General features: G+C 41.6%; 4 protein-coding genes across 10 annotated transcripts in view; 3 read left to right on the plus strand and 1 right to left on the minus strand.

Moving 5' to 3' along the window:
* The first annotated feature begins 538 nt into the window (after window positions 1–538).
* armh1 (armadillo like helical domain containing 1) lies at window positions 539–5574 on the plus strand. 2 transcript variants are annotated; one of them, XM_084354852.1, is made up of 11 exons: window positions 540–975; window positions 2964–3032; window positions 3118–3284; window positions 3365–3561; window positions 3803–3887; window positions 4029–4145; window positions 4323–4404; window positions 4522–4651; window positions 4799–4876; window positions 4979–5060; window positions 5170–5574. In XM_084354852.1, the coding sequence occupies exons 1-11, from the start codon at window positions 752–754 to the stop codon at window positions 5190–5192; spliced, it is 1254 nt and encodes a 417-aa protein (XP_084210978.1). In that variant the 5' UTR covers window positions 540–751; the 3' UTR covers window positions 5193–5574. The 2 variants fall into 2 exon arrangements, with proteins under 2 accessions (XP_084210979.1, XP_084210978.1); XM_084354853.1 differs by lacking the exon at window positions 4979–5060 and having other exon boundaries at window positions 539–975.
* A 715-nt stretch (window positions 5575–6289) lies between these two features.
* Window positions 6290–12358, plus strand: mutyh (mutY DNA glycosylase). The gene is made up of 15 exons (XM_084354082.1): window positions 6290–6658; window positions 7216–7346; window positions 7541–7580; window positions 7667–7740; window positions 7838–7879; window positions 7972–8043; window positions 8156–8269; window positions 8348–8445; window positions 8951–9095; window positions 9313–9400; window positions 9476–9658; window positions 9780–9925; window positions 10029–10178; window positions 11490–11540; window positions 11650–12358. Exons 1-15 carry the CDS (start codon window positions 6538–6540, stop codon window positions 11782–11784), a joined length of 1590 nt encoding a protein of 529 aa, XP_084210208.1. The 5' UTR covers window positions 6290–6537; the 3' UTR covers window positions 11785–12358.
* Window positions 12359–13743: 1385 nt separating this feature from the next.
* On the plus strand, window positions 13744–17293 carry elovl8b (ELOVL fatty acid elongase 8b). The gene is made up of 8 exons (XM_084354083.1): window positions 13744–14081; window positions 14155–14212; window positions 15094–15281; window positions 15434–15514; window positions 15674–15730; window positions 15829–15943; window positions 16749–16876; window positions 16956–17293. Exons 2-8 carry the CDS (start codon window positions 14155–14157, stop codon window positions 17118–17120), a joined length of 792 nt encoding a protein of 263 aa, XP_084210209.1. The 5' UTR covers window positions 13744–14081; the 3' UTR covers window positions 17121–17293.
* Window positions 17294–17302: 9 nt separating this feature from the next.
* The window catches only part of glis1b (GLIS family zinc finger 1b), an 81903-nt gene continuing 75144 nt past the window's right edge, over window positions 17303–24061 (minus strand). For all 6 annotated transcript variants that reach the window (XM_084354077.1, XM_084354080.1, XM_084354076.1 and 3 more), the window contains 3 exons: window positions 20282–20421; window positions 19285–19440; window positions 17303–19194 (listed from right to left, as the gene is read on the minus strand). In XM_084354077.1, the coding sequence (XP_084210203.1) occupies window positions 19058–19194; window positions 19285–19440; window positions 20282–20421 (433 nt within the window). In that variant the 3' untranslated portion in view covers window positions 17303–19057. The remainder of the gene's footprint in view (window positions 19195–19284; window positions 19441–20281; window positions 20422–24061) is intronic.

Here is a 24061-nt window from a genome sequence, read left to right on the forward strand (position 1 = left end):
AAGTACTGACAGGTGCCTTTGGGGTGGCCCTTCCTACTTTTTTTGTGTTAAAAGAAGGGATGTGGAGGGGCCCCTAGCTAAGTTCGCCTTGGGCCCCCAAATTGCTAAATCCGCCACTGCTTTTAGCCCATATGTTTGTTTTTATTAGAATCAGAATCAGAATCAGAATTCCTTTATTTGTCCCGCAAATGGGGAAATTTCTTTGTCACAGCAGCCAAAGGACAGTATCACACATAAACAGTAATAAAAGTAAAAAATAAACAATATAATAAGACATAAGAAATAGAATTTAACTGGTATATACATAATATCTACAATATGAAATCGGTATTTACAATATGACATAGTAATTACACCAAATTATTATTATTATTACACCAAAATGTTATCCAAAGGACACTTTCCTACTCAAATGTATATAAAAAACGTGTTTTTAAAAACTACATATAACATATAGTGTGCAGTTTATACATTATTAAAACTACAGGGCCACCATTGATCGGCTCTGATCGGTCCGGCTACACCATGGTGGTGGCGTTGCTAAGCAACCTTTAGCTAGCTGCTACAAACGAAGTGGAGGAAGACAAATCAAGCCCGCGAAACATGAAGAAGACAAAGGACAAAAACTAAGTTATCTACCCAATTTGAACATTCAAACAAACAAGCGGGACAGCAGCTACAACCAGTGCCCTACCTGGCTCTGGTTCTTGGTGCGGAAAGAGGCTTCATAGCGTTCAACAACGTGGAAACAATGAAGACACACACGACGTCCACGCAGCAGGAGGAGCAGGCGAATATCGGCAAGGTGCTCACTTTTCTGCGAGAGTGGGACCGAGGGGACGGGACGGTCCGCGGCCGCATGCTGAGCACTTTCCTGGCTCAAAACGCAGGGAAGACGTTTTACGAGCTGGAGCTGGAGTTCGCACAGGTTGCCAGCCTCTTCCTGGCTCGACTCACCACCTGGATGAGACTCACGTATCCTTCATGGATCAGGTTGACAAGCCTGCTGGTGCTACAACAGTTACAACTGTTGTTCTGGACACAGCTGTAGTCTTACACTAATTATAGTCTATTGTATTTATCATATACCATACTGTATGCCCAGGGGCGCAACTACCTACTTTCTGAGGGGTATGCAGACATATTATAGGCGCCCCCCCCCCCCCCCCCCCCACCACCACCACCACCCTTTTTTTCTATTTTCTTCAATGTTTCACACACTTTTATTTTTCATATTTCAGCAGGTGATCAGCAACAACAAAAAACAATGTAATAACATGTAGCAGTGGGTCTGTATTGCAAATATGACATTATGGCATCTAAACAACAGTTTTTATATGTTTCAGTGTTACCACTACATTGTTACATGGCGTGCCCTTGCACTCGCCCATTTATCAAGAATGGCATCAAATGAAATAGACCGTGCCACACTGTTTTCAATTGAGATCACTGCTAATTGGGTCAGGCGATCATTGCTCATACTCGAACGAAGGTATGTTTTGATAAGCTTCAGCTTACTCTTTTGAAAGGTAACACTCTGAAGTTTTTCCCCAAACTGAAATAATCACTGTAAGTGCTACTACCATTGAGTAATCTAAGTTGGAACACACTGAAGTAGAATGTTTTTATTCTCGCCTGAATTTTTTTTTTGCAATCAGATGCCTGCTCCTCCTCCTCGTCCTCCTCCTCCTCTTCCTCCTCCTCCTCCTCCTTCCCATCATTATTCATACCTTTCATACATTTCCAAATGTTTTTAAATTAACTCAATAATATCTCATAAGAAACAAATCTCTATCTGTCACTAAATGAAATCATATTCCTGGCATCTAAATACTAAGTAACGTTTTGAAAGAATAAAGAACGTGTTTCAGTATCAGATCCTTCCTCCTCTCCTGTCTCTGCTGTCCTCCTGCTGTGAGCCTGCACGTTAGAGGGAGGGGCTGCTTGTCTCAGTCAGCAGCGGTATACGAGAGTTTGCAAGGTATTAGATTTGTGACAAACTATAGGATTAACGATTAGATGACACACAGACAGCTTTCTTTTTAGCTTGTTTAACGTTAGCTGCTCTGCCCCGTGCTGCGACTGTGAATGCGGAGACGGAGCAGATTAAAATATCGTGCTCTACATGTTCACGTTAATGCATGTTGAACAGGTGTACTGATAAAGTTTTGGTAAAGGTTTTATTACACTTTACTAAATAGGAGCATTGACAGGAGCATCACTACAAACATGTTCCTTTATTTTTCTTGACATGATCTGTAATCAGTACACAGTTGCAACAAGACAACAGTAACCTGTCGTTTTACTAGTAGTAGCTTTAGCTAACCTGAATATTTACAAGCCTCCTCTTGATACACTGACATAACTTACCCACTGTCTTTCAACCACTTAGAAAAACTTTTTTTCATTCCCTCAAAATCTTTATCCTTCTCCCTCTTTCTGTTTTGTGCCCCCGAGAGCATTCTCTTCTGCCTCTCCATCTCTGCCCCCCGTCTGTCATGTAAACAACACGATTCAAAATGGGGAAAAAAAAAAAAAAAAACGCGCTCCAGCGCGTGCTCGAGGGGGCGCGCACTGGAACGGCTATAGTGTGTTGTGTGTGGGAGGGGGCGTGAGGAGGGGAGGTGAGGGAGCGGAGGGGCGCCTAATGACATGCCTCTCTGTTACTGATCATATCATTGATTTACACATGCACAAACAGCTGTTAAATACATAAAATGCCGACTCAAATTTTTTTTCCCCCCATCGCTTTGGCGCCCCCTCTAGCGCGGCGCCCCTATGCGCCGCATATAGTGCATACCCACTTTTTGCGCCACTGTGTATGCCCCATGTTAGCTGTATGAGCTATAAAGCATATATGTATTGACTTTTGACAAAGTGGATGATGAGGATGTGGACCTACAAGCACTTATAATGATGGAGAGCTGGATTCACTGTCACCTTGTCCTTCACTGATTATTCAGATACATGTTTGGGACATTCTTAGGCCTGCAGCTTAAAGCGATTGGGATTTTCCTTTCAGCATCAAGCCAGTGAGTGGGATGAAATACTACTCTAAACTGCCGTATCTGTGCCTTACTCTTTGTGTCACTGACCCACATTTCTCGCCTTCCTCAGTGATCAGTACCTGATGGAGTTCGTGGAGGACGGAGGTGTCCTCACTCTGCTGGAGGTCATGAGCCGCTCTCGGAGCAAAGAGGAGGAGAAGGCAGAGGCCCTCCGTCTCCTGCACACTGTCTCAGATGCTGGTCGCAAGTACAAAGAGATTATCTGTGAAAGCCGCGGTAAGTTTTATAAAGACATCTGTATTTTATTTTAGGGGCCGCAGCAGCCGTACCCTCTCTTTTTTTGTACATTCTTGCAGGTGTAAAAGTCACAGCAGAGTGCCTGGTGACGTCAAACACAGATGAAACCAAAGAGACAGCATGCACCCTCCTGCGGTCCCTGTCCCATGGAAACCCCAAATATCAAAACCAAATCTACAAAGGTCTGATTGCCCTCATGACCTGTACCTCCCCTAAAGCCCAGCAGCTGGTCCTGCACACCTTACACACCGTACAGGTAAAGCAAACGAGAGCACACTGAGACATTTATTGATGCTGGCATTGTCTTCATTCTCAGAGCATACACGTGCCTTCATCCTCACTCCTTCTCATATGTATATCTTTTTATTTCTTTTCTTTCAACATTAACTTAACCAGGATGCTGAAAAACTGGTTTTGTATTTTTATGGGAAATTTGATATATTAAACATATGAGAAGAAATACAATAGTTGTCTTTCTCTGTGTCACTCTCTCACAGTCCAAAATGAAAACAGCCCATCCGAGCATTGTAGAGCCTCTGCTGAATACGCTCAGGTCCCTGCACCTGGAGGTCCAGGATGAAGGTAAGCAGAACAAATGTTGAAGTAAACTTTTGCTGTGGCTGATGAGTTGGTTTTTTTTTCTGTTTGTGCTGAAACTTGATTGAAATGATAAATTAATCCACAAGCCAACCTTCTCTCTCCCTGTGTGTATGTTTCTGGCAGCTATTAATCTGATCTCAGACCTGTCGTGTTACGATGTGAGGTCGATGCTGCTCAGCGGACTGGTGGTTCTGCTGAGGCCTACTAAAGGAGATGTACAGCAGCACCAGAATCATGACGGTAACAACTTGGTCTATTAGTGTGTTGGTTTTTCAAAGTGTCCAACCACGTTATGCTAATATGGCCGCAATTTCTCAAACAGATATGTCATTTTCCATTTTCTCTCGACCCTGTTAATTAATGTGTTAATGTTCTGTGATTGTTGATATTATTAAAATATTTTGTTGATACATACAGTCCCACCAGAGTCTGAGATAATCAGGACAACTGGATCTCTTCCTGTGTTTGTGCAACAAGCTGCTGCAGCTAAAACGATCCGGTACGGACACAAACATTGTCAGAAAATGACTTGTGTATTGCTCTGTTGACTCTAATAGTTTGAGCTGTTGCCATTCAGTAAGGTTATGTTTTTACGGTTTTGTTGAATGTGTTGAAGCTTGCTGGCTGAGGACAGTCGAGAGGTTTCCCGTGAGCTTCTCTCTCTCGGAGTGATCCAACATCTTCTTCATGCTGTGGGCAACAGAGAACACACTGATGCCCAAATACAAGCCAGTCTGGCCCTGGAGGTACAAACATGCTTTCATATAAACTTAAAATATGCACATACACAGATGCATGCATACAGCTGTTCATGATGATTTCTCACTCATGTTTGTTCCAGAAAAGTCCATAATTTCCTAGTAAAATAAACCTCTGCTTTCATCTCTGTCCAGCACTTTGTCCGCTCATACGCAGTTATTGAGGAACAGGTGGAAAGAGTCATTGGCAGCACCCTGTTTGCAGCATTTATGGTAAGTTTTAATAATATGTTAATATAATGATGGTGTTGGTAAAAAGGTTAACGTGAAAGCTACTGAAAGGCAGCTCTAACAAACTGTATCGTCTTTCTCCAGCACAAAGCTGAAACTTTGTACATGAATTTGGATGAAACACAGGCAGAAATCCTGCTGACTAACAATGTGAACATAACTGAAGGTAAAGAGTTATGAGTTCATCTTAGAGTTCGTCTGAAATTTGTCTTTTTCCCTCAGCTGCCTGTCGTCTGTGAGAATAATTGTTTTTCATTTTGTTTTTTACATTTCAGTTTTGGACGGTGATGAACAGTGAATGCTGACGAGAGGAACAAATCATTTGCAGCAGATGAAGACAATTTTGTGTGAATACTGTTTGTATTCAATATATTTGTTATTAAAAGTTTAATTTTTGTTTTAATGTCTACTTTTTTCATTCATTTCATTTTTCATCAAAAACAGTAATAACTTTCAACTTGCACTGTGTTGTTATTTATAATTTATGGTGAACTTGTCTTACTTTGCTTTACACAACATGTGACTTTAACCTATCAGAGAGAGCTTTCAGCATTTTACTGACAATGATCGTCTCCATGATAAATGACATTTTGGTTATTTTGACAATGCACTAATCAGTGGTGAAATGTAACTGTATACATTTTTTTCAAGAACTCTATTAAAGCATACATTTAAGGTGATAGTACAGTCTTTTTATGCCGCTTCCTACTTTGACTCCACTACAGTCCAGAAGGAAATGTTGTTTTTACTTGTTTTTACCACGATCATTTTGCAGCTTTAGTGACGAGTTTAAAGTTTGCTTTGATATAATAGTTCCTGGAATAGAGAGCATTGGTCTCAGTGAACCGTCTCCTGAATATACGTATAAAGATTTAAAAAAAGAAGAAAAGAAATAAAGTGATTTGTAAACTACTACTATGCTACTAATATACTACTATAAATACAGTACAACTGAAATGATTCATCAGTTGACAATATAAATCGGCAACAGTTTTGATCACTTTTCATGTATTAACATTTCATGGTTCCAGCTTCACAAATGTGAATTATTTTAATAATTTTTATTTATTCATAATTCTGTTCACAATCACTGCAGTTGTTACTTTTGGGCACTTGGCTCTTTATTGTTTATCTATTTTATGAATGGAGAAAATAATCACTGTATTAATCCACAATGAAAATAATTGCAAAATAATTTAACCAACCACAACAGCAAAATTGTGTCTTCACATTAATGCATGATAACAATCTAATGATATATAACTGAATAATATCACAGGAGACATTTATCTCTGAATACTTTTATTACAGACTTTATCCTGATTACACTTCACATCCTTTTTACAGTGTTTTGTCATATTTGTTGCCATATTAGTACTTCTACCGCAGTAACACTGGCACTAATGAAGTTAATGCATCCTCCAATACAGTATAGTCACTAATAATCAATATTAAATGAGTTGCACAACCAAATAATCCGCCTTTACGTAAAATTGCTTTTGATCCGCCCACCGGATGTGACGTCAAACGCTCGTCTCCTGTTTCCTTGCAGCTGATTGGACGAGCAGCGGCCGTCCGTCCTGAACGTGGCGGGAGTGAAGTGAGTCCGTGAAGGCAACACGGCTGAGAAATAAAAACTGCACATGAGGAGTTTGATCATGAGCAGGTTACGTTCAACGATGCACAAAGGCGAGAGAGCCGGACTGGAGGCGGCAGGAGCAACGAAACCGAAGCGGAAGAGGTCAAAGACCGCTGTGAAAGAAGGTACCATGTTACTTCATAAAAAAGACTTTGGGTACTTAAACGTTACAGTGATGTATCCACACTGATGTGACAGTGAATATACAGCAGTACAGTGTTTGCCTGTCTGCAGACATCCCTGAAACATGCACCAGATTTATGAGAGACTTAATAAAAGCAACACATGCACAGTGTGTAATACAATCTGCATAAATACCACCACTGTAATGTTTACATGTGTTGTTAAAACTCTGTCAGAAAGCTTTTCATTCAAATATGTGGTGGATTTTACAGCCTCAGGAATAACTTAAAGGTTCATGGAGAACCAGACGTTATCCTGTGAGCTCATCTGATATGTTCAATTTCATGCTTTTACAGAGAGTAAACTGTTAGTATAGAAACAGTATTATTTATATAAAGCAGGCAGTGAAGTAGGAAATCACCCCAGTATCACCTATTCTCTTCATGCTCTGTCAGCCAGTATATTTGATACCGATAGACAGACAGGGCCAATTATAGGTCTACCCCTAAATATTATATTTTGTTGACTTTGAGTAAGTGTGATGTTTTTGTTCCTCCAGAGGAAAGCACAAGTCCTTCCTCGCCGTCCACATATCACACTTTCCATGATGCTGCTGATGTGGTGCTGCTGCGCTCTCAGCTCCTCCGCTGGTACGACGAGGAGAAGAGGGAGCTGCCGTGGAGGACTCTGGTAAACACAAGCATCTCTCCAGCTGCTTTTTAGACACACGTTCGGCACGTTTTGACAAACTTTGCGTCATTGTGAAAGTGCAGGAGGTGTTAAATCACCCACCCTTTGATTACACACGTTAAACAATGTAAAAACAATGCAAACAGTTACTGCTGACTAATATAATTGATCGGCTCTTTGTATTTCTTTTCCAGGCTGAGACAGAATCAGACCTCAACATCAGGACATATGGAGGTGAGACGATGTTTTCTCGTCAGAATCACACAGTTTTAACAGCTGCCGACACCATTTACATTAGTTTTCTCTCCTTTTTTTATTAGTGTGGGTTTCAGAAATCATGCTGCAGCAGACACAAGTTGCCACAGTAATAGATTACTACAACAAATGGATGAAGGTAGGTGGCAGCGAGGTCTTCACTGCATTAAAGTGATATGTTGAATGTATTGCACTGCATCATGGTTAATTTAAACACTTTCCTCACTTTGTTCCAGCGGTGGCCCACGGTGCGGGATCTTGCAGCAGCTACTTTAGAGGTGATCACTAATAAAGCAGTTGCTGAAGATGATGGCAGTTTAAAAATATAACTGATCTTACATAAAAATGTATTGATTTCATTTCTGCGCAGGAAGTGAACCAAATGTGGGCGGGCCTTGGCTACTATTCCCGAGGAAGAAGGCTTCATGAGGGAGCTCAGAAGGTCTGTGTCGTGCTTTGTACATCTGCTCCGAGTGCATCAAAAAAACAAAAAAAGGGTCATAGTATGGTGTTTATGTCATTACATGTAATTAGAGGTAACTATCATGTTTTAGGTGGTGTCAGAGCTTCGGGGACAGATGCCTCGCACAGTCGACAGCCTGCTGAAGCAGCTGCCTGGAGTGGGACGCTACACCGCTGCAGCTATAGGCTCTATCGCTCTGGGCCAGGTTGGTCATCACACACAAACACACACACACCTGGAGACACGTAACACTTGTTCGATGCTGAAGATATGTGTTGCCTAGGTGACAGGAGCGGTGGATGGCAATCTGATTCGGGTGCTGTGTCGCCTGAGGGCCATCGGAGCTGACAGCACGAGTCCTGCAGTCACAGAGGCACTTTGGTGAGATTAAACTTCAAACTATCATCCTCAAGGAGCCTGAGTTTTGACTTTGGTACAAGCGTCTCCTTTAATATCCAAGAATGTTGTTGGCGCCGTTGATTGACAACCGCCGCTGTTTGATAGACACTGCCCCCTTGTGGTTTACTATCCGTTTGTTTTTTATTTGACATCGGGACATCAGAGCAAGGAGGATGTGTGTGCATGGCACGAGCCATCAGAGACAAAAATATGGGGAATATTATCGCCAAGGCCAGGAAAAAGAAAAAGAGTGAGGGTGACGTCACCAGCACAGAAAAGGCGGAGCACTCGGAAAAAAAGCTGAGTGCTGCACCTTTCTCTGGGCGGCCACAGACGCTCTCTCCTCAGTGGGAAGAATTGAAGAAAGATCCTGGGGCTCAAAAAAAAAAAAAACACCATGTGAACCTTATGTTTTCAAAGCACAAACAAATAAAGACTTTTAAATGATTAAATATAGTCTTAAGATTCATCGTTTTCTTTGTTTCAGGAGTCTAGCCAACACGCTGGTGGACCCTGAGAGACCCGGGGACTTCAACCAAGCAATGATGGAGCTGGGAGCACGAGTCTGCACCCCCAAAGGACCGCTGTGCAGCCAGTGTCCAGTACAGTCACACTGTCACTCTTATCGCAAGGTAAAAAGCACTGCAAGCGCTAAACATGTGCTAGTAGATGTAAGATGTAAGCTCACCGACAGCAATAATGCACAGATAAATAAATTCAAGCACTTTCAATGATCCTTGTCAGGCTATATCATTACAAGGCCTTGCTTTATTTCCCTCAAATTCAAGTGCAATCATAGATTATTAATGCCTCGGCTCACACTGTACATGATGCCGTATGTATGTGCAGGTTCATGTGAAACAAGAGGAAAACTCCAGGAAGCTGTTGGGGAAGCTGGACAGGAAGCCGTCGGTCCTGCCTGATATAGAAGACTGTAGTAAGTGTTCCCAGTCCTCTCACACCTTCACCAAGTCATGCTGTTATATCTAAGTACTGTCTCCTCTTCCTTCAGTGAACAGCGGGACATGTCCGCTGTGTCCCTCCGAGCCCTGGGATGATGAGTTGGGTGTGCAGAACTTCCCCAGAAAGCCGGCGAAGAAGCCGCCACGAGTCGAGCGAACTCTGACATGCGTGGTGATCCGGGAAGGAGAAGAGGGAGAGGACGAGTACCTGCTCACACAGAGACCAAACAAAGGTCAGCGCAGTAAAATGAACTCGTCTGTCGGCTAATAGAATGCTGTTAGAAATAATGTGTCTCTGGTGTCACACATTACATGTTTAACTAGTTTTGCTGTCGCGTGTGTGTGTGTTGTCAGGTCTGCTGGCAGGCCTGTGGGAGTTTCCGAGTCTCCTGCAGGAGGAGAAGAGCTCCGAGGTGAAACAGAAGAAGGCGCTGTGTGCCGAGATCAGCAAGAAACTGGGAACCCGCCTGACCGACAGCCTCCTCCAGTATGTAGGAGAGGTCAGCGTCATGTTTATCCATCACACACGCTTTTATGTGCACATAAACTCTTTCTGTAGCTGTGTGACCAGCCTCTCGTGCATCATTCATGGGCTGTTTGCAGGTGGTCCACATCTTCTCCCACATCCACCAGACCTACGTGGTTCACAGTGTGCGTTTGAAGGACGGTGACACACGGACGCAGACTGAAAACGCGCAGTGGCTCAGCAAGTCGGCTCTGCAGGAAGCTGCTGTGTCCACAGGAGTGAAAAAGGTTTTTATTTTGTTTACTCTGTGTGTGTGTGTGTGTGTGTGTGTGTGTGTGTGTGTGTGTGAAGCCCTGCTGTGTGACTGAGGTCAGCTGCACCTGCAGGAGTGGACTTGATTATGACTCGTGGAAAGCGGGCAGTTAATTACAGTGAATTTCCCGTGTGTGACATTACAGGATTACATTGATTTGAAGTTTTCCCTGATAATAAGCGGCAGAAACTCTGGTTTGTTTCGGCACCTACTGAGATTTCTTCGATGCCCCATTTCGTTCTAGTTGAGGGAGATTGTGTTTATTCTTCAGCCCAGTTGAGTGAGCACCAGTCATCTGGGCTACCTGCATCAGGGACATCCTTATTTGTGCAGGTGTTGCTTGCCTTATAAATAGCCGGACGGCTGCAGCTTTTCTTTTTTTTTGGTTTATCTTTGGTTTATCTTGACTGAACCCCTTGAAACCCAATCCCCTCTATACACCTTCAGTTTTTAACATTTGATTTCATTGCAGCCTTGAAGAGTTGTAAAACCACATTCCAGTTTGATTATGCCCTGAAGAGGCATTTGTTTATCACACAAGTAGTTGACACTTCCTGTAGATTGCATCTACTAGTATGACTTTGCATTTATTCTGGGCATTTCCTGCTTGTTTCCTGTGTAATCCATTTATAACTATATATTATTAAACCTTTGGGTATAATGCCACACACCGGGTGTGTATAACAATTATGAGTGCAGTAATCCTGTGCAATCATCTGTTATGTCTATGTGAAAGGTGTATATTCTGTACTTAAAGGTGCTGTATGTAAGAACTGGCCACCTGTTGAATTCATAGGCCTATCCAAACAAATAGGGGCAGCGTATCACTGGAGTAACTGCTAACTGCTGCTTCTGTTTGCTAGCAAGCTCAGTTAGCCTCGCAGCTTGCAGATGTATTAGTTGACTGACTGGACTGTGAGCTCGGAGCACAAGAGAAGTGTTGGTGTTGTTTACTATCGGACTGTCAGCTCTTGAGGTAAAAAGTGGCGAGGTGATAGCTGGTCAGCATGCTAACTTGACTAGATATTTCTGCAACACAATACTAATTATTATATTATTTCTCTGGTTAATTTAAGTAATTTTTTTGAATGTTTCAGACAAAATTCTTGCACATTGCACCTTCAATCAACATTTTGTTGTATTTTCTATTTTGTTCTTGTTTTTTTGTTTCTAGTTTTAAAGTCATCTATGTCTCTGTTTTTCCCTCTGCTTCTGACTCTTGAGCTGCTCTAACAAGTGAATTTCCCCTGTGCCGAGTCAATAGAGGTTTTATCTTATCTTTCAGATTGTGAAGCTATGTGACTCTGTGGACGGTCAAAAAGATAAAACCACTAAGGCAAGTACTTCTGAATATTTATGTATTTTTTTTAAATATACCTCACCCTGAATTACTGTACTAACGGCAGATTCCACTTTTATCATTTACGTCTGCTCGTCTCGTTCAGGATGGAAAAAGACAAAAGACCGGCGGCACAAAGAAAGCACAGACCTCTAAAAAGCCTCGACTGGGTGCAGCTCACGGCGGCGGCAGACAGCTCTCCCTCAGCTCCTTCTTCAACACAGTCAAACAGGAATCTTGATGGAGTTGTGTGTGAACGTCCAACGTGAAGTCTTTACACGAACGTGTGCCTTTTTGTTACAGCGTCACCCCTGTGGTGCAGTAGTGATGGAATTAGACACAAAATGGCATCAAAATTATTTTAACAAGATCATTTTTTAAACTTTTATAAAAAAATCTGTGTATTGCTCCTGTGATACTCCTGTTGGGACTCAGCAGTTATATATGATTCATTGTAGATGATGTTTTTTATCACTGTATTATTATGATGACTAGTCTCGCTATAAAGTTACATTGATGGCATCCTAAAATAAGAGTAATTTCATGTCAGGTTAAGAGCCGTTTCACGTGCATCTTGTGAAATAACTGTCACGTTTATTAGCACAGTAAATCTACACTGTTTGTGCAAACTGTTTGTGAACAGTTTGTACTTTTGGATAGTGAAGCCCAGACACAAGACAAACAGCAGGATTCATGCAAGCTGATGGCACGTGTCAACTGTCAGTCAAGATACACTCTGTCATAATTTGTCATCGAGAAAGGTTTTTAAAAAAATCTATTTTTGGTCAAAATAAAAATCTGCTTTCATATTGTAATGAGTTTCTGTCTTGTTACTGCCACATGCCGAGTTATTTCATTTTATGGAAGATCTTCCTGGTGTGTTAAATGACTGAGAAGCTTTCACCGGTTATAGCAAGAATAAAGAAACCTGAAGAGAATATATTGTAGCTGTATTGATTTGGTGTTTTTCGAATGAGACAGACAACTGGTATTATGTGTGTGAATACTTCTCAGTCCCAGTCCTGGATTAAAGTCCACTATCAGTGGGTTTTCTCCACTGAGGATAATTTTCACCACTGAACTAACAATAGGTTTAACAGAGAACAGAAAATGGATCGAAATAATTCTGTATTACTTTAGAAATATCACAGCGAGACTGCTCTGGCCTCATTGTACTGGTTACCCATGGTTTTTAGAATTGGTTTTAAAATTGTATTGCTTGTTTCTACTGTGATCTCACTGGTCGGCCTGGCTCCTTCTTATATGAATGATCTTTTAACTCTTTACACTCCTGCTTTGTTTGCTTACATCTGCAGACCAGCTGCAGTGTCAGAACCAAGGGCAAGGCTTTAGACAGAAGGTGGTAGGACATTTGCTGTAACGGCTTCACAACTGTGGATTCAACTGATTTTGAGGATCAGGCGAGCTACTGTGTCCTCAGTGTCCTTTTCAAACTCACTTTTATAAAATGACTTTTAATTAGTGTATTTTCTTGTTTATGCTCTGATTCATTTGTTTATTCTCGAGATTCTCTTTGTCTTTAATTAATGTTTCCATTTATTAGATTTTAAATTTCCTCCTGCATTTAACTCTCTAATTGAACTGTGTACTTGCTGTGTTAACTTTGTAAACTTGTTTTTTTTAGAAGTGCCATATAAATAAAGTTTATATCATTATTATTATTATTGTTGTTGTTGTTGTTATTTAAATGCAAATATATATATATTTATTTATATTTGAATCTATTTATGTATATATCTATATTTATCCACTGGTGGTTATGGATAAATATGGATCAAGATTAATTAATTTTGATCAATTTTACAACAGGGTTGCATATAACAAGACAGAGAATGTGTCTAATCCTTATATGGTCCTCAATAACCAATTATATATATGGATTAATAATAATAATAACTATAATAATAATAATAATAATAATAATAACAACAATAACTATAATAATGATGATAATAGTAACAACAATAATAATGAAAATAATAATAATAATAATAATAATTATTATTATTATTATAATAACAGTAATAAAAATAACATGGCACAAAACAAATGAAAAGTGGGATCATGCACTACTGACAGTCACTCACGCTCTTGAAGGAAACAGCGCCCCCTGCTGTGATGAACGCGCGACATCCAACTGTTCCGCCCTGAAAAGACAAAAAGTTCTTCAAACCAAAGCGAAGAAAAACAGGAAGTGATCCAAACCTATTCAGTTACTTCCTCCTCAGGTTGAAGTGTGCTCTCCGTATCTGTAGCTACTGTGTGCACAGATTGATTCAGTGCCCTGAGCTGTAGTGTAGTCTGCCGCCGCCGCCGCCGCTGCTGTTTGTTTGTGTCGCAGCCGGTCGCTCCAGTCTGTCCTCATTCATTTACCTCAAGGAGGACGACGACCTGATCCGTCCGCAGGGCGTGCTGCTGCTGCTGCCTCTGCCTCTGCTGTTGCTGCATGTTGAACTTTGCTAATAACTGGTTACCAGCTTGTGTCCAAAGGTTCTCCCGCGTGTTGAAACACCGCCAGTGAGTAGACTTCCGTCTTTGAATGCTGCAGATTTGAGCGTTTGTGATCATAACTCTGTATTTTCCCCCCCAGATGGCCTCTCTATGGCAAAGTGTCCTCTCTGTGCACCAGAGGATAGTGGAGAATGGAGGTATGATTAAGATTGTTTTTCCTCTCGTAAACAGTTTATGTTGCCTCGGGTTTGCTCTGCTGTTGCATTTGTTTAAGACATTGTCAGTGTGTAAGACAGGCCTGTACTGTGTGTTCAGTGTGGGGGAGTTGTGACATGCAGATGTGCCTTTACAATGACCGCTTTGTGGCTTGTCACATGCACGACCACCGTGACACTATTCAAATGGCATTATCTTGTTACAGTGGTGGATGCATAGGCAAGGAGGAGAAGGAGCAGGGACCCAGATTTATCAGACAAAAACTGATTTATATGCTTTTTGAATGAGGGTTTGGTTGATAAAACTGCAGACAAACTGTAAAAACCTGACTGTTCCTGTGCCGACTACAACAAAAACTGTCTTTAAGAAGAGATAAGAGTTTGGGGGAATCATCGCAGCCCTTAAAATGTATAACTCGGATGCTTTAATGCTCAAAAAAACACATCAGTTGTCTTGTACTGTCCTGTGTTTCAGCACTGTGCTCCCCCTCCCTGTGAAACGCTTTGATTTGGCTCCTGTCTCTTTAAGGCCCCCTTCCAATACCCAGTCTCCTCTGATTGGTCAGCTCGCACACGCCTGAGCCAGCAATGTTTCTCCAATCGGCTCTGTGGTGTTTTCAGCGTCACTTCTGCTGAAAATATATATTAATTATGCAAATGTGTGACATGGTGACGACGTGTGATGTCACAAAGTCTCGGGATGTTTCAGGAGGGTTTTCTGTGGGAGAGAGGAGCTTCTGTTTGTGTGGACTTTAAACTTATAAGACCTTTTACACACACAAGAACCTATAAAACACTGTCCCTTATAACTTATTTCCAAATGATGCCTTCAAGTCCCTGACTCAGAGCTCTGTGTGTTCCAGACAAGAGGACGGACCCGTGGCTGCTGGTCTACTCCCCCGTCCCGGTGGCAGTCATCTTCCTAATCTACCTCGGTGCGGTCTGGGCCGGCCCCCGTCTGATGAAACACAGACAGCCGTTTGACCTCAAAGTCGTTCTCATTGTTTACAACTTCGCCATGGTCGGCCTGTCTTCCTACATGTGCTATGAGGTGTGTTTTTTGCTGCTTTTTAACATTAGCACCATGGAAATACTCAGATTTACTTGCCGGGTTCGAATATTTAGTTTACGCTGCTGCGTCCTCGTGATTTAAGTAGTTATATTACTTTCATTTGAAGTAACTTTCTGAATATTTACATATAGTTCCTGGTCACATCCTGGCTCTCGAACTACAGCTTAAGATGTCAGCCTGTAGATTACAGCACCAGTCCACTAGCAATGAGGGTAAGTATGTCTCACTTCATACTTTGGTCACTTTTGATGTGTTTGGTCTGTCACAAGCTACATAATTCACCAAATGAAGATCCTACCAGACAGCTGATTGCACTGTTAAAGCTAAAACATACAGTACAATATGTACAACTCGTGGTTTCCCTCCTCTAGATGGCCAGAGTCTGCTGGTGGTTTTTCTTCTCCAAGGTGATAGAGCTCAGTGACACGGTAAGTATCCATGAAAACATTTGATATTAAAGGATTTGAGGTGTATTAGCGAGAACTCTCAGGCGTAACTGTCTCCTCTTTTCATCTGTTATGAGCAGTTCTTCTTCATCCTGAGGAAAAAGGACAGTCAGGTGACTTTCCTTCATGTTTACCACCACGCAACAATGATCTTCAACTGGTGGTTGGGAATCAAGTATGTGGCCGGCGGACAGTGTAAGTCAACTGTTTTGGTAACAAGTAGCCTGAGTTTCAAATGGAGCGTATTCTATATGTATCTTATTGTTAACAAAACCCGCCCAGCTGCTTTCATGTACAACTTAGCCCCTTTCAAGAACAATTAAAACATGTATTTGTGATCCGTTTTTTAAAAATGGAACAAATGGTTTTTGGATCAAGTGCCACCGACAAGTTAGGCAAGTTGGAAGTTATTTAGAGATGCGCTAACACACCGCTGGTTTGGGTCTTTTTAGTTAAAATAACCATAGAATAGTATTTTTTCCACATTCTAGATATCAGTAGTTCAGTTTTGTACCCAGGGGCTCAAGACAGAGGGAGTGAGAGGTGTGTTTATTGTGTGATTGTATGATGATGTTGAAGTTGGAAAAAAAAAAAAAACAGGACTATGTAATTCGACAGATGATCAGAAGACACAAGATTTTTTCAGAAATGTAAATAAGAATAGCTTAATGACAATGTTTAAGGTGACTGAACTGTTCTGAAACTAAATCTAAATATTGAGATACGATGGACAAAATTCCACTTTAAAATAAGTAAAAAAAACAAAAAGACAAACAAGGTGTTGCTTTCTTGCGTTATGTAAGTGAGAATTGTCTAAAAACAAGCGTCCTATATCTGACTGAAATATAATTTTTAAGTCTAATGAGGTATTTTGAAGTTTTTCAGTTTTTGCAGTGTCCTCAATTCACTCACTATCAATACTTGAATCGTCCGTTCTCTACATCTTTTATTTCCTCATGCCACTCTGATTGCTTTTGCTTGTTCGATCCACATCCTGCAGCCTTCTTCATCGGCCTGCTCAACACCTTCGTCCATATTGTGATGTATTCGTACTACGGCCTGGCCGCCATCGGCCCTCACATGCAGAAGTACCTGTGGTGGAAGAAATACCTGACGTCTCTGCAGCTGGTGAGCGTCTCCTCTCTATAAGAACAGAGCTGAATGTACGTCATGTGTGCGGTCTGAACTTGTTCTGCTGCCTCTCCAGGTGCAGTTCCTGATGTTCATCCTGTACACAGGCAACAACCTGTTGACAGAGTGCGATTTCCCCAACTCCATGAACCTGTTGGTGTTCGGCTACTGCATCACCCTCATCATCCTCTTCAGTAACTTCTATTATCAGAGCTACCTCAACAAGAAGAAGCAGAAGTGAGACGTCCGCAGTACTCACCAGCGTCCACTAGAGGGAACAACATGCCCACAATCTGCAGGGTTTTCTTATTATCAGCTGCCAGTTAAACAGTCAAACCTAACGAGCACAATTTGAGTATTGTTTCTGCATTTGTTTGTATTTTATATAAAGTGTGAAACACATGCCAAAAAAGACATTGTGTGATCATTCAATTATTTATTTCTTAAATTGAGAAATGACAAACATTCAAATGATTGCTGTAAACAAACTGTACATTTTATACATATTATAATAATAACAAAGTAGGTTGGTTTCTCTGCATTATTGCAGAATTAATGAGTTCAAACCCTCCTCCAGAGATAAATCCAAAAAGAAAAGAAAACAACAACAAAATATGGAAATGCAAACAATTTTTTTTTCCACTTTTACAACAAACACGGCAAAATGATATATTCTTTTCTACACTTCAGTCTAAAATAGATTGAAAAGATGTAGATCAGAGAGAAAAAACATGAAGAGGAGGGAGAGGGCATTTCATTTCTAGTGTCTGAAATTTATATATTTAGACTGAAATAGACGGCATGTGAAGTTTGATCTGAATAAACTGTGAGTGTCTTAGCACCAGTGTGAGTCAGATTCTTTGTACATGATGAGATCTTGGCCAATAAATGTAATTCTGTGCCTTTAAAAGACAAAAGACTTCTTCCTTTTAATCATAATTCTTCAGCTACATTACTAAAAAGAAAAGGAGACTTCTTTGTGATTTTACTTGTTTCATTACTTCATTTATGAGTAAAAATCAGAAGAGCAGGATTCAATAGCGTTTTTTAAAATCATTACAGTATTGAAAGTCTCTCTAACCCAGTGGTTCCCAACCTAGGGTTTGGGGCCCCCACACAGTCACAAGACGACTCTAAAGGGTCACAACGCGATTAAAGGGCCCTCAGGGTGATTAAGTCATTAAGTTGGAGGACTTCCAAGAGTTAAATTAAAAACAGAACGGTCAAAATAGATGCAGAAGAGGCTGCAAAAGTTGCGAAAAGTGCAATTGAATGCCACTCAAAGTCGGAATTCGTACTTGCAAACTCGAAACCCATCTGCCCCGACTTCATAATACAAATACAGTATTTGTGTTAGAATAGTGAATGGAATATTTAGATATGTTTCCAAGTTTAACAGAGCCGCTTAATAAAATGCACAGTATAATGGCCTTTGTACCTCGTGTGTCGTTTCCCTGTCCTATTTTTTTTTTTTTTAATTTATGTAAGAAGGCTGTACTGCCGAGGCTTCACTTGTGTGTCCACTCGCCAAAGGCATATCATCTTGTTACGGTCTTTTTGTTTTTCTGGCACTTCTTTAGGTTTTTCCTCAGAATAGAAAGCTCCCTTCTCTTCCACAGAAGTGTTTTTACAGGCTGAGTAACACAGTACTCCTCGTGACAATGAAGCATGAGTTCATGAGTAAAATTGTCTGAAAACACTTCAACAGAATACATAAGCAGAAAAAACCTCAAATTATGTTTTTTTCCCCAAATCTTTGCTTATTTTGTAATGAATCACTTACAAACAATTTTTGGTTTACTGGTTACAACTGGCAGACATCTGCAACCAGTGATGAGACATCCTTGAAACAGGTTGGGAACCACTGTTTTTACCTACTCGGACTATGAAACAAGTAATTTGTACCATGAGGGTTCAGATAGTGTCAGATAAGCAGCGCATCCTAGTCATCTAAGCTGACTGACTCCAGACTTTTTAATGTCCGTCTCATGTTGCCCATCTACCATCCATCTGGCAGCTAAGTAGGTCATAATGAGCTCTAAATGATTGTGATTTGCTATGTGAAAAAAAAAGGAAACAGTAAGTAGAGATCCAAGTGTGACAAGATGGCTGTGGAGAGAGTTGGACTGCTGTGTGGTAAAGTAGGTGTGGTGAAGCGTGCCCTGCTCCAGTGTGCCTCTATGTCTCTGTGTAAATGGAGGACATGTGGCTCAGGCTGCGGTCGAAGCTGCCCACCTGGAAGAAAACGCTCTCCTCTGGGCTGGAGGAGAACTGGCACCCCGCGCCGCCCTGCAAATCCTGGGTCAAGCTGAAGCCTGGAACGGACAAGATAATGTGCAGTTGGTCGTGAAATCAATCATTTTTGATTAGTCTCGCATATAGGCTCTAAGGTAAACTGTCCTCACCTGCGTTGCCAGTGTTGCTAGTCGACATGTGGAAGCCATTGTGCTGATGGGAAGTGTAGGCGTGAGAATCTCCTGGGACGTGGGCGCCACCGACCGTCTGCTCCATCCTGTAGGAATCTCCAAAATGGAAGCAGCTCTGAAAGCTGCCTTGGTATTCTAGGAAATGAAGGAGGATGCAGGGGAGCAGGGAGCAGGGAGGAGGAACAGAGGAGAAAAATAGAAACCAGACTTGATCAACTGCTACCAGCCTGCACGGCTGATTGTCTCCAAGGTCAGTGAGCGTCCGCTCCATCCGGCTGAAACCCGATGTGGATCTCAAATTATGACAATGCTATATTTGTGCTCGTGCTAACTGGGCCAGCCCCATAGTATGCAACATTTGTCCCCATCGTCTCAGTTCGTACTCAGGATCGACCGCAGGAGTCACGATAATGGGAAAGCAGCCTTTCCTGGAGCGCTTTTACGCAACTCCCCGACCGCAGCGTGGTTAGAGAGACGTCCATGTGTGGATCTTTACAGGGAAAACAGTGTTTAAGGCATTAGGAAAAAAGCTCGGGAGTGACAGCTGAGCCTGCCATGTTAGGGCGCTGAGAGACAGCTGAGTACACGAGCCAGCATTTTGTTGGCTAATTCGGCGCAGGAAAAAGGCTTCCGGCATGTGGTTTTCCCCACTCTGTCTCTACGACTCTAATCTCTTTCTGTCCTAAAAATGCTCTGACAGAGCCACAGGGCAGTATGGCTGCTCGAAGAGACAACTTCCTCTCTCTGAGGCCTTTCATGTGGGTCTACGGCTACAGTGAGTTTAAAAAAGTACACGGGTGCTCTTGTGTGTATTTAAGTTATCCGACATTATGAATTCTCTTATAGGAAGTTATACAGAAGTGACACCTGCAACAGGACACATATCAGAATATTACATTGAAACGCCAATGAACATTTTCACATCAAGTTGAAACAGATTTCCTGATTGAGCCAGATATCTTCGAGTCTGTCCTACCGTCATTAGCAGACTGATGGTGGTGATAGTGAGAGTAGGGCTTGTGCTGATGGTGGACATGCTGTTTCTCCAGAGAGGGTGGAGGAGGAGGTGGCGTCCCCGTTCCCTTCATCCCCGTGGAAAGAAGGGTTCCCGACACTCTGGAGGAGACACAGAAAAGTTGAGCGAACCTCTCGATCAAGTATTTAGACCCCTCTCTAGACAATCTGTGTAATTTCTCAATAAAATGCTTCATGCATTGTGACATCCCAATCAAAGTCGGAGCAACATGCCGGCCAGCTAACCACATGATCCGACAAACCCAGCGGAGCAGTTAGTGATCCTAAACACACAGAAGAAGAAACATTCCAGGCGTGTGGAAACTCGGGCTCCCCACACGTAATCGTCCTCCTACCACATATTATGATCTTAAGTCAACAAACAGCAGAGTGTGCATTCAAGTGAAACCAACCCACCCCCACCCCATCCGCACACACACAAACACACACACATGAACACACACTGCCCACCATTGCAGTAACTCCGGGCTTTGTGGCCCAGAGAGAAGAAAGCACAATAGTGTTTACATTCATGACTTTTGAGAAAGAGAAATATTAAGATGACATGTTTGTGACTCTGTGGAGAACAACCGCGTTTTCCACATCAGATTACATTTGTGGATATTGATCATTTATATAAAACATTCAATACAACAGCCTCAAATAAAAAAAAAAAAGACATTATCTCAAACTCTTTTAATGGAGCGTACTGCTCAGTCACACTGTGCGCTGGGAAAACCACAATCAGGCGATCAAAGAAGTCAAAGCGAATGGTGAAATATTACGATCAAACCACCTGATGGTAATCCCCCCGTTTAGTGTCACAGTTAAACCTGTTCACCCTGTAAAACTTGCAGAACGCAACGAGCTCTCTGCAGCTCCAGTGAGTTTGTGCAGAAGCTGTCATCAGCAGCTGAGACCACGTTCTGTACAACATCATATCATCTAACATGAAAAGTATGCTGTTTCTTATTTTAAATTTAGTCTTCGCTGTTAAGTCTGCACATCAAGGGATTTCTAAATATTTGGAGGGTTGCATCATGCACTTTAAGGGGAATTCCACCTCAAAATCATCAAAGTTGGGGAAACATTAGCGCAAACCTCCTCAGTTTACATGTCTGTCTCGGGCTGAATACTTTGAGCGCCTGAGTCACTTTTCCATTATCATGACACAAGTCTGACCTGAGTCACTTTAAAGGAATAGTTTGAAAGTTTTTCAGGATGACTCCTATTTGATTTCTTGCAGAGAGAAAAGTGAGACCACTCTCACGATTAGCGTGAAGCTAGAGCCAGGACATTGTTAGCTTAGCACAAAGACTGGAAGCAGGGGAAAACAGCTAGCCTTGTTCTGTCAGAAGATAACAAAAGTCTGCCTACTGGCACCTCTAATCGCATCCTCAAGGAAGTTTTAAATCAAATTAATCTCCATAAATTCTGCTAGAACTAGAATTTTGTCTAATCAGAGCAACTTTTCGTGAAGATGCAGACATGTCGGACACGAACGTCTCACATTTACCAACAAAGATTACTGCTAAAGACCAAGCCAGGCAAATCTCAGATGTTCTGCACTAAAGCGGAAGTAAACTGTCTCGAACCACATTCAAGGTTGTGGTGGACAATGAGTCACAGTTTGATAAACACTTTTCTCCCGCAAAACAAACCTACAGCAACACATGGACAACAGACAAATCACCATGACAGATCCAGAGTTATTGCAAGTGCTGAAAAAATATGCATGCAAATAAAAAAATCACTACTATTTTTCCAATTTTCTCTTGCAGCCAGAGAAATCCTGGAGGGACTATCTAATACTCTTTAATCAGTGTTGTTTATTCATTCTATGCAAAAACAGGTACGTATTTAACAAGATATTATGTGTTTACTGGTGAGCTGTAGAGGAGCCAGTAGGCGTATTTGGTAGCTGTTTCCCCGTTTCCAGTCTTTATGCTAAGTGAGACATATCTAATGTGCTTCTTGTTCCGCCTTCATACGATCACTTTAATAAATTCAACCAGGAGCAGTGAGAGCCACGTCTGGTATTTATTCAGCCACTTAAATGTTAAATGTGAAAGTTAACAAGAAACTCAAAATGACCACCGACTTAACGACTTCATGTTGTACACTTGACATTAACTTAATGAAACAGCAATCTGGTCCAAATCCAGACTGATAGCCAACAGACCTGCAGAGCTTTTTAAAAATATTCAACAGCTACTTAGTACCCTCTCATGAGTGCATATCAGGAATGCCAACACATAAACTGCTGCTGTGTTACTATGTGCTGCTGTGCCGTGGAAGCATATGGTTTGCACTAAGCGCTATATGAACGTGATGACAGAGTGTTGCTGGAGGCGGCCGAGCCCTCAGATGACTGCTCGCTGCTGGCCTGGCTGGAGCCGACCGTATGACCTGCTGCTGCCCGCGTGTGGGGACGTCCCACCCAGCACTCAGTAGCTGGCCTGGCAGTGGCTTTGTGCAGGTCAGAGGGGGGCTGATGAAGGGAGATGGTAAACGAAGCTGTGAAGAAGTTCCTGCCAGTGCTGAATTTATTTTACATTTCATTTAGCTGAGGGACATAGCTTCAGTGCTCGCAGTGTGTCTGCCTTTATTAATAGAGATTATCGTAAAACTGTGAATAAAAAATATATTTTGGCGTACTCTTATTACTGACTCCATAAGAGAACTTGTGTTTCTCTCCTGTGTGTCTTCTTTCTGTTTGTCGGCCTCATACACATATAAATGGATCCCCTGACAGTTTAAAAATATGATGTTTGAGTATTTCACTGGTCATGTGATTCTGGGATTTCCATTACACTACCCGCCAGTAACTAAATACATTTTATACATTTTTATGGTTATATTCTACTACATTTCAGAGGGAAACATTAACCTTTTTATTAAATTAAGTTATTTTTTAAGCTTATAAAATGTGATGTATTCTTAAAAGGTGTCATTTGTAGGAAATGACCAGGATTTAAAGGCAGCTCCAGAACTACAGGGGGCAGCAACACTGCTTTTTAGTAAAACTGCTGTGGCCCAGATCTGGCCCACAACAGACACATTTATCCGGACCACATACCAAGTGTCATCATTCCATGCTACCACACATGGGCCAGATAAAAGAATTAGTGAATTAATGAAAATTGTATTCCATGTCAAAGCAAAACAAAACAAGTTAAACTAGTTCAACAAATAAGCAGAATAAAATGAAAAGCATGTTCCAAAGTTTGTTGCATTAACAAGCACCAACATGCCAGAAAAGAAGTAGGAGGAAGTATGCACTTTATTTAATCCTACTCCTTCACCACAACTCAGTAATTTACCAATTTACTTCCTGAATGTGTCTGGTACAATTTTGCTATCTGATTACTCACTATTCTGGACCTGCTACTCTTTGCTGTAGCTGTGTTTGGCTGTAGGGACTTCCACTCTTTAGCAGGCATTACTTGGCAGAGGACGAAAACAGCCATATTTTCACATCTAAGTCGTGAATTGAGGATGTATTTTCACCAAACCATGTTGTGTTTGAATAAAGTGTGTTTTACGATGCAATTAAGCTCATCTTAGTTCGGTAAAAGAGAGCAACTTGAATTCAGAAAGTGTAAGGTTGCAATTTTTTTGTTTAGTGAGGAAAATAGGTGTAAAAATATAACTGTAGGGGCTATCAGACTATTGACTACTGCCTCTTGTGGTACAAAGTGGTACTATGAGACAGGATGGGCTGGGGGTAGCTAGTTAGCGT

This window comes from Pagrus pagrus (assembly GCF_965226575.1).
Source record: "Pagrus pagrus genome assembly, chromosome: 6".
NCBI lineage: Eukaryota > Metazoa > Chordata > Actinopteri > Spariformes > Sparidae > Pagrus > Pagrus pagrus.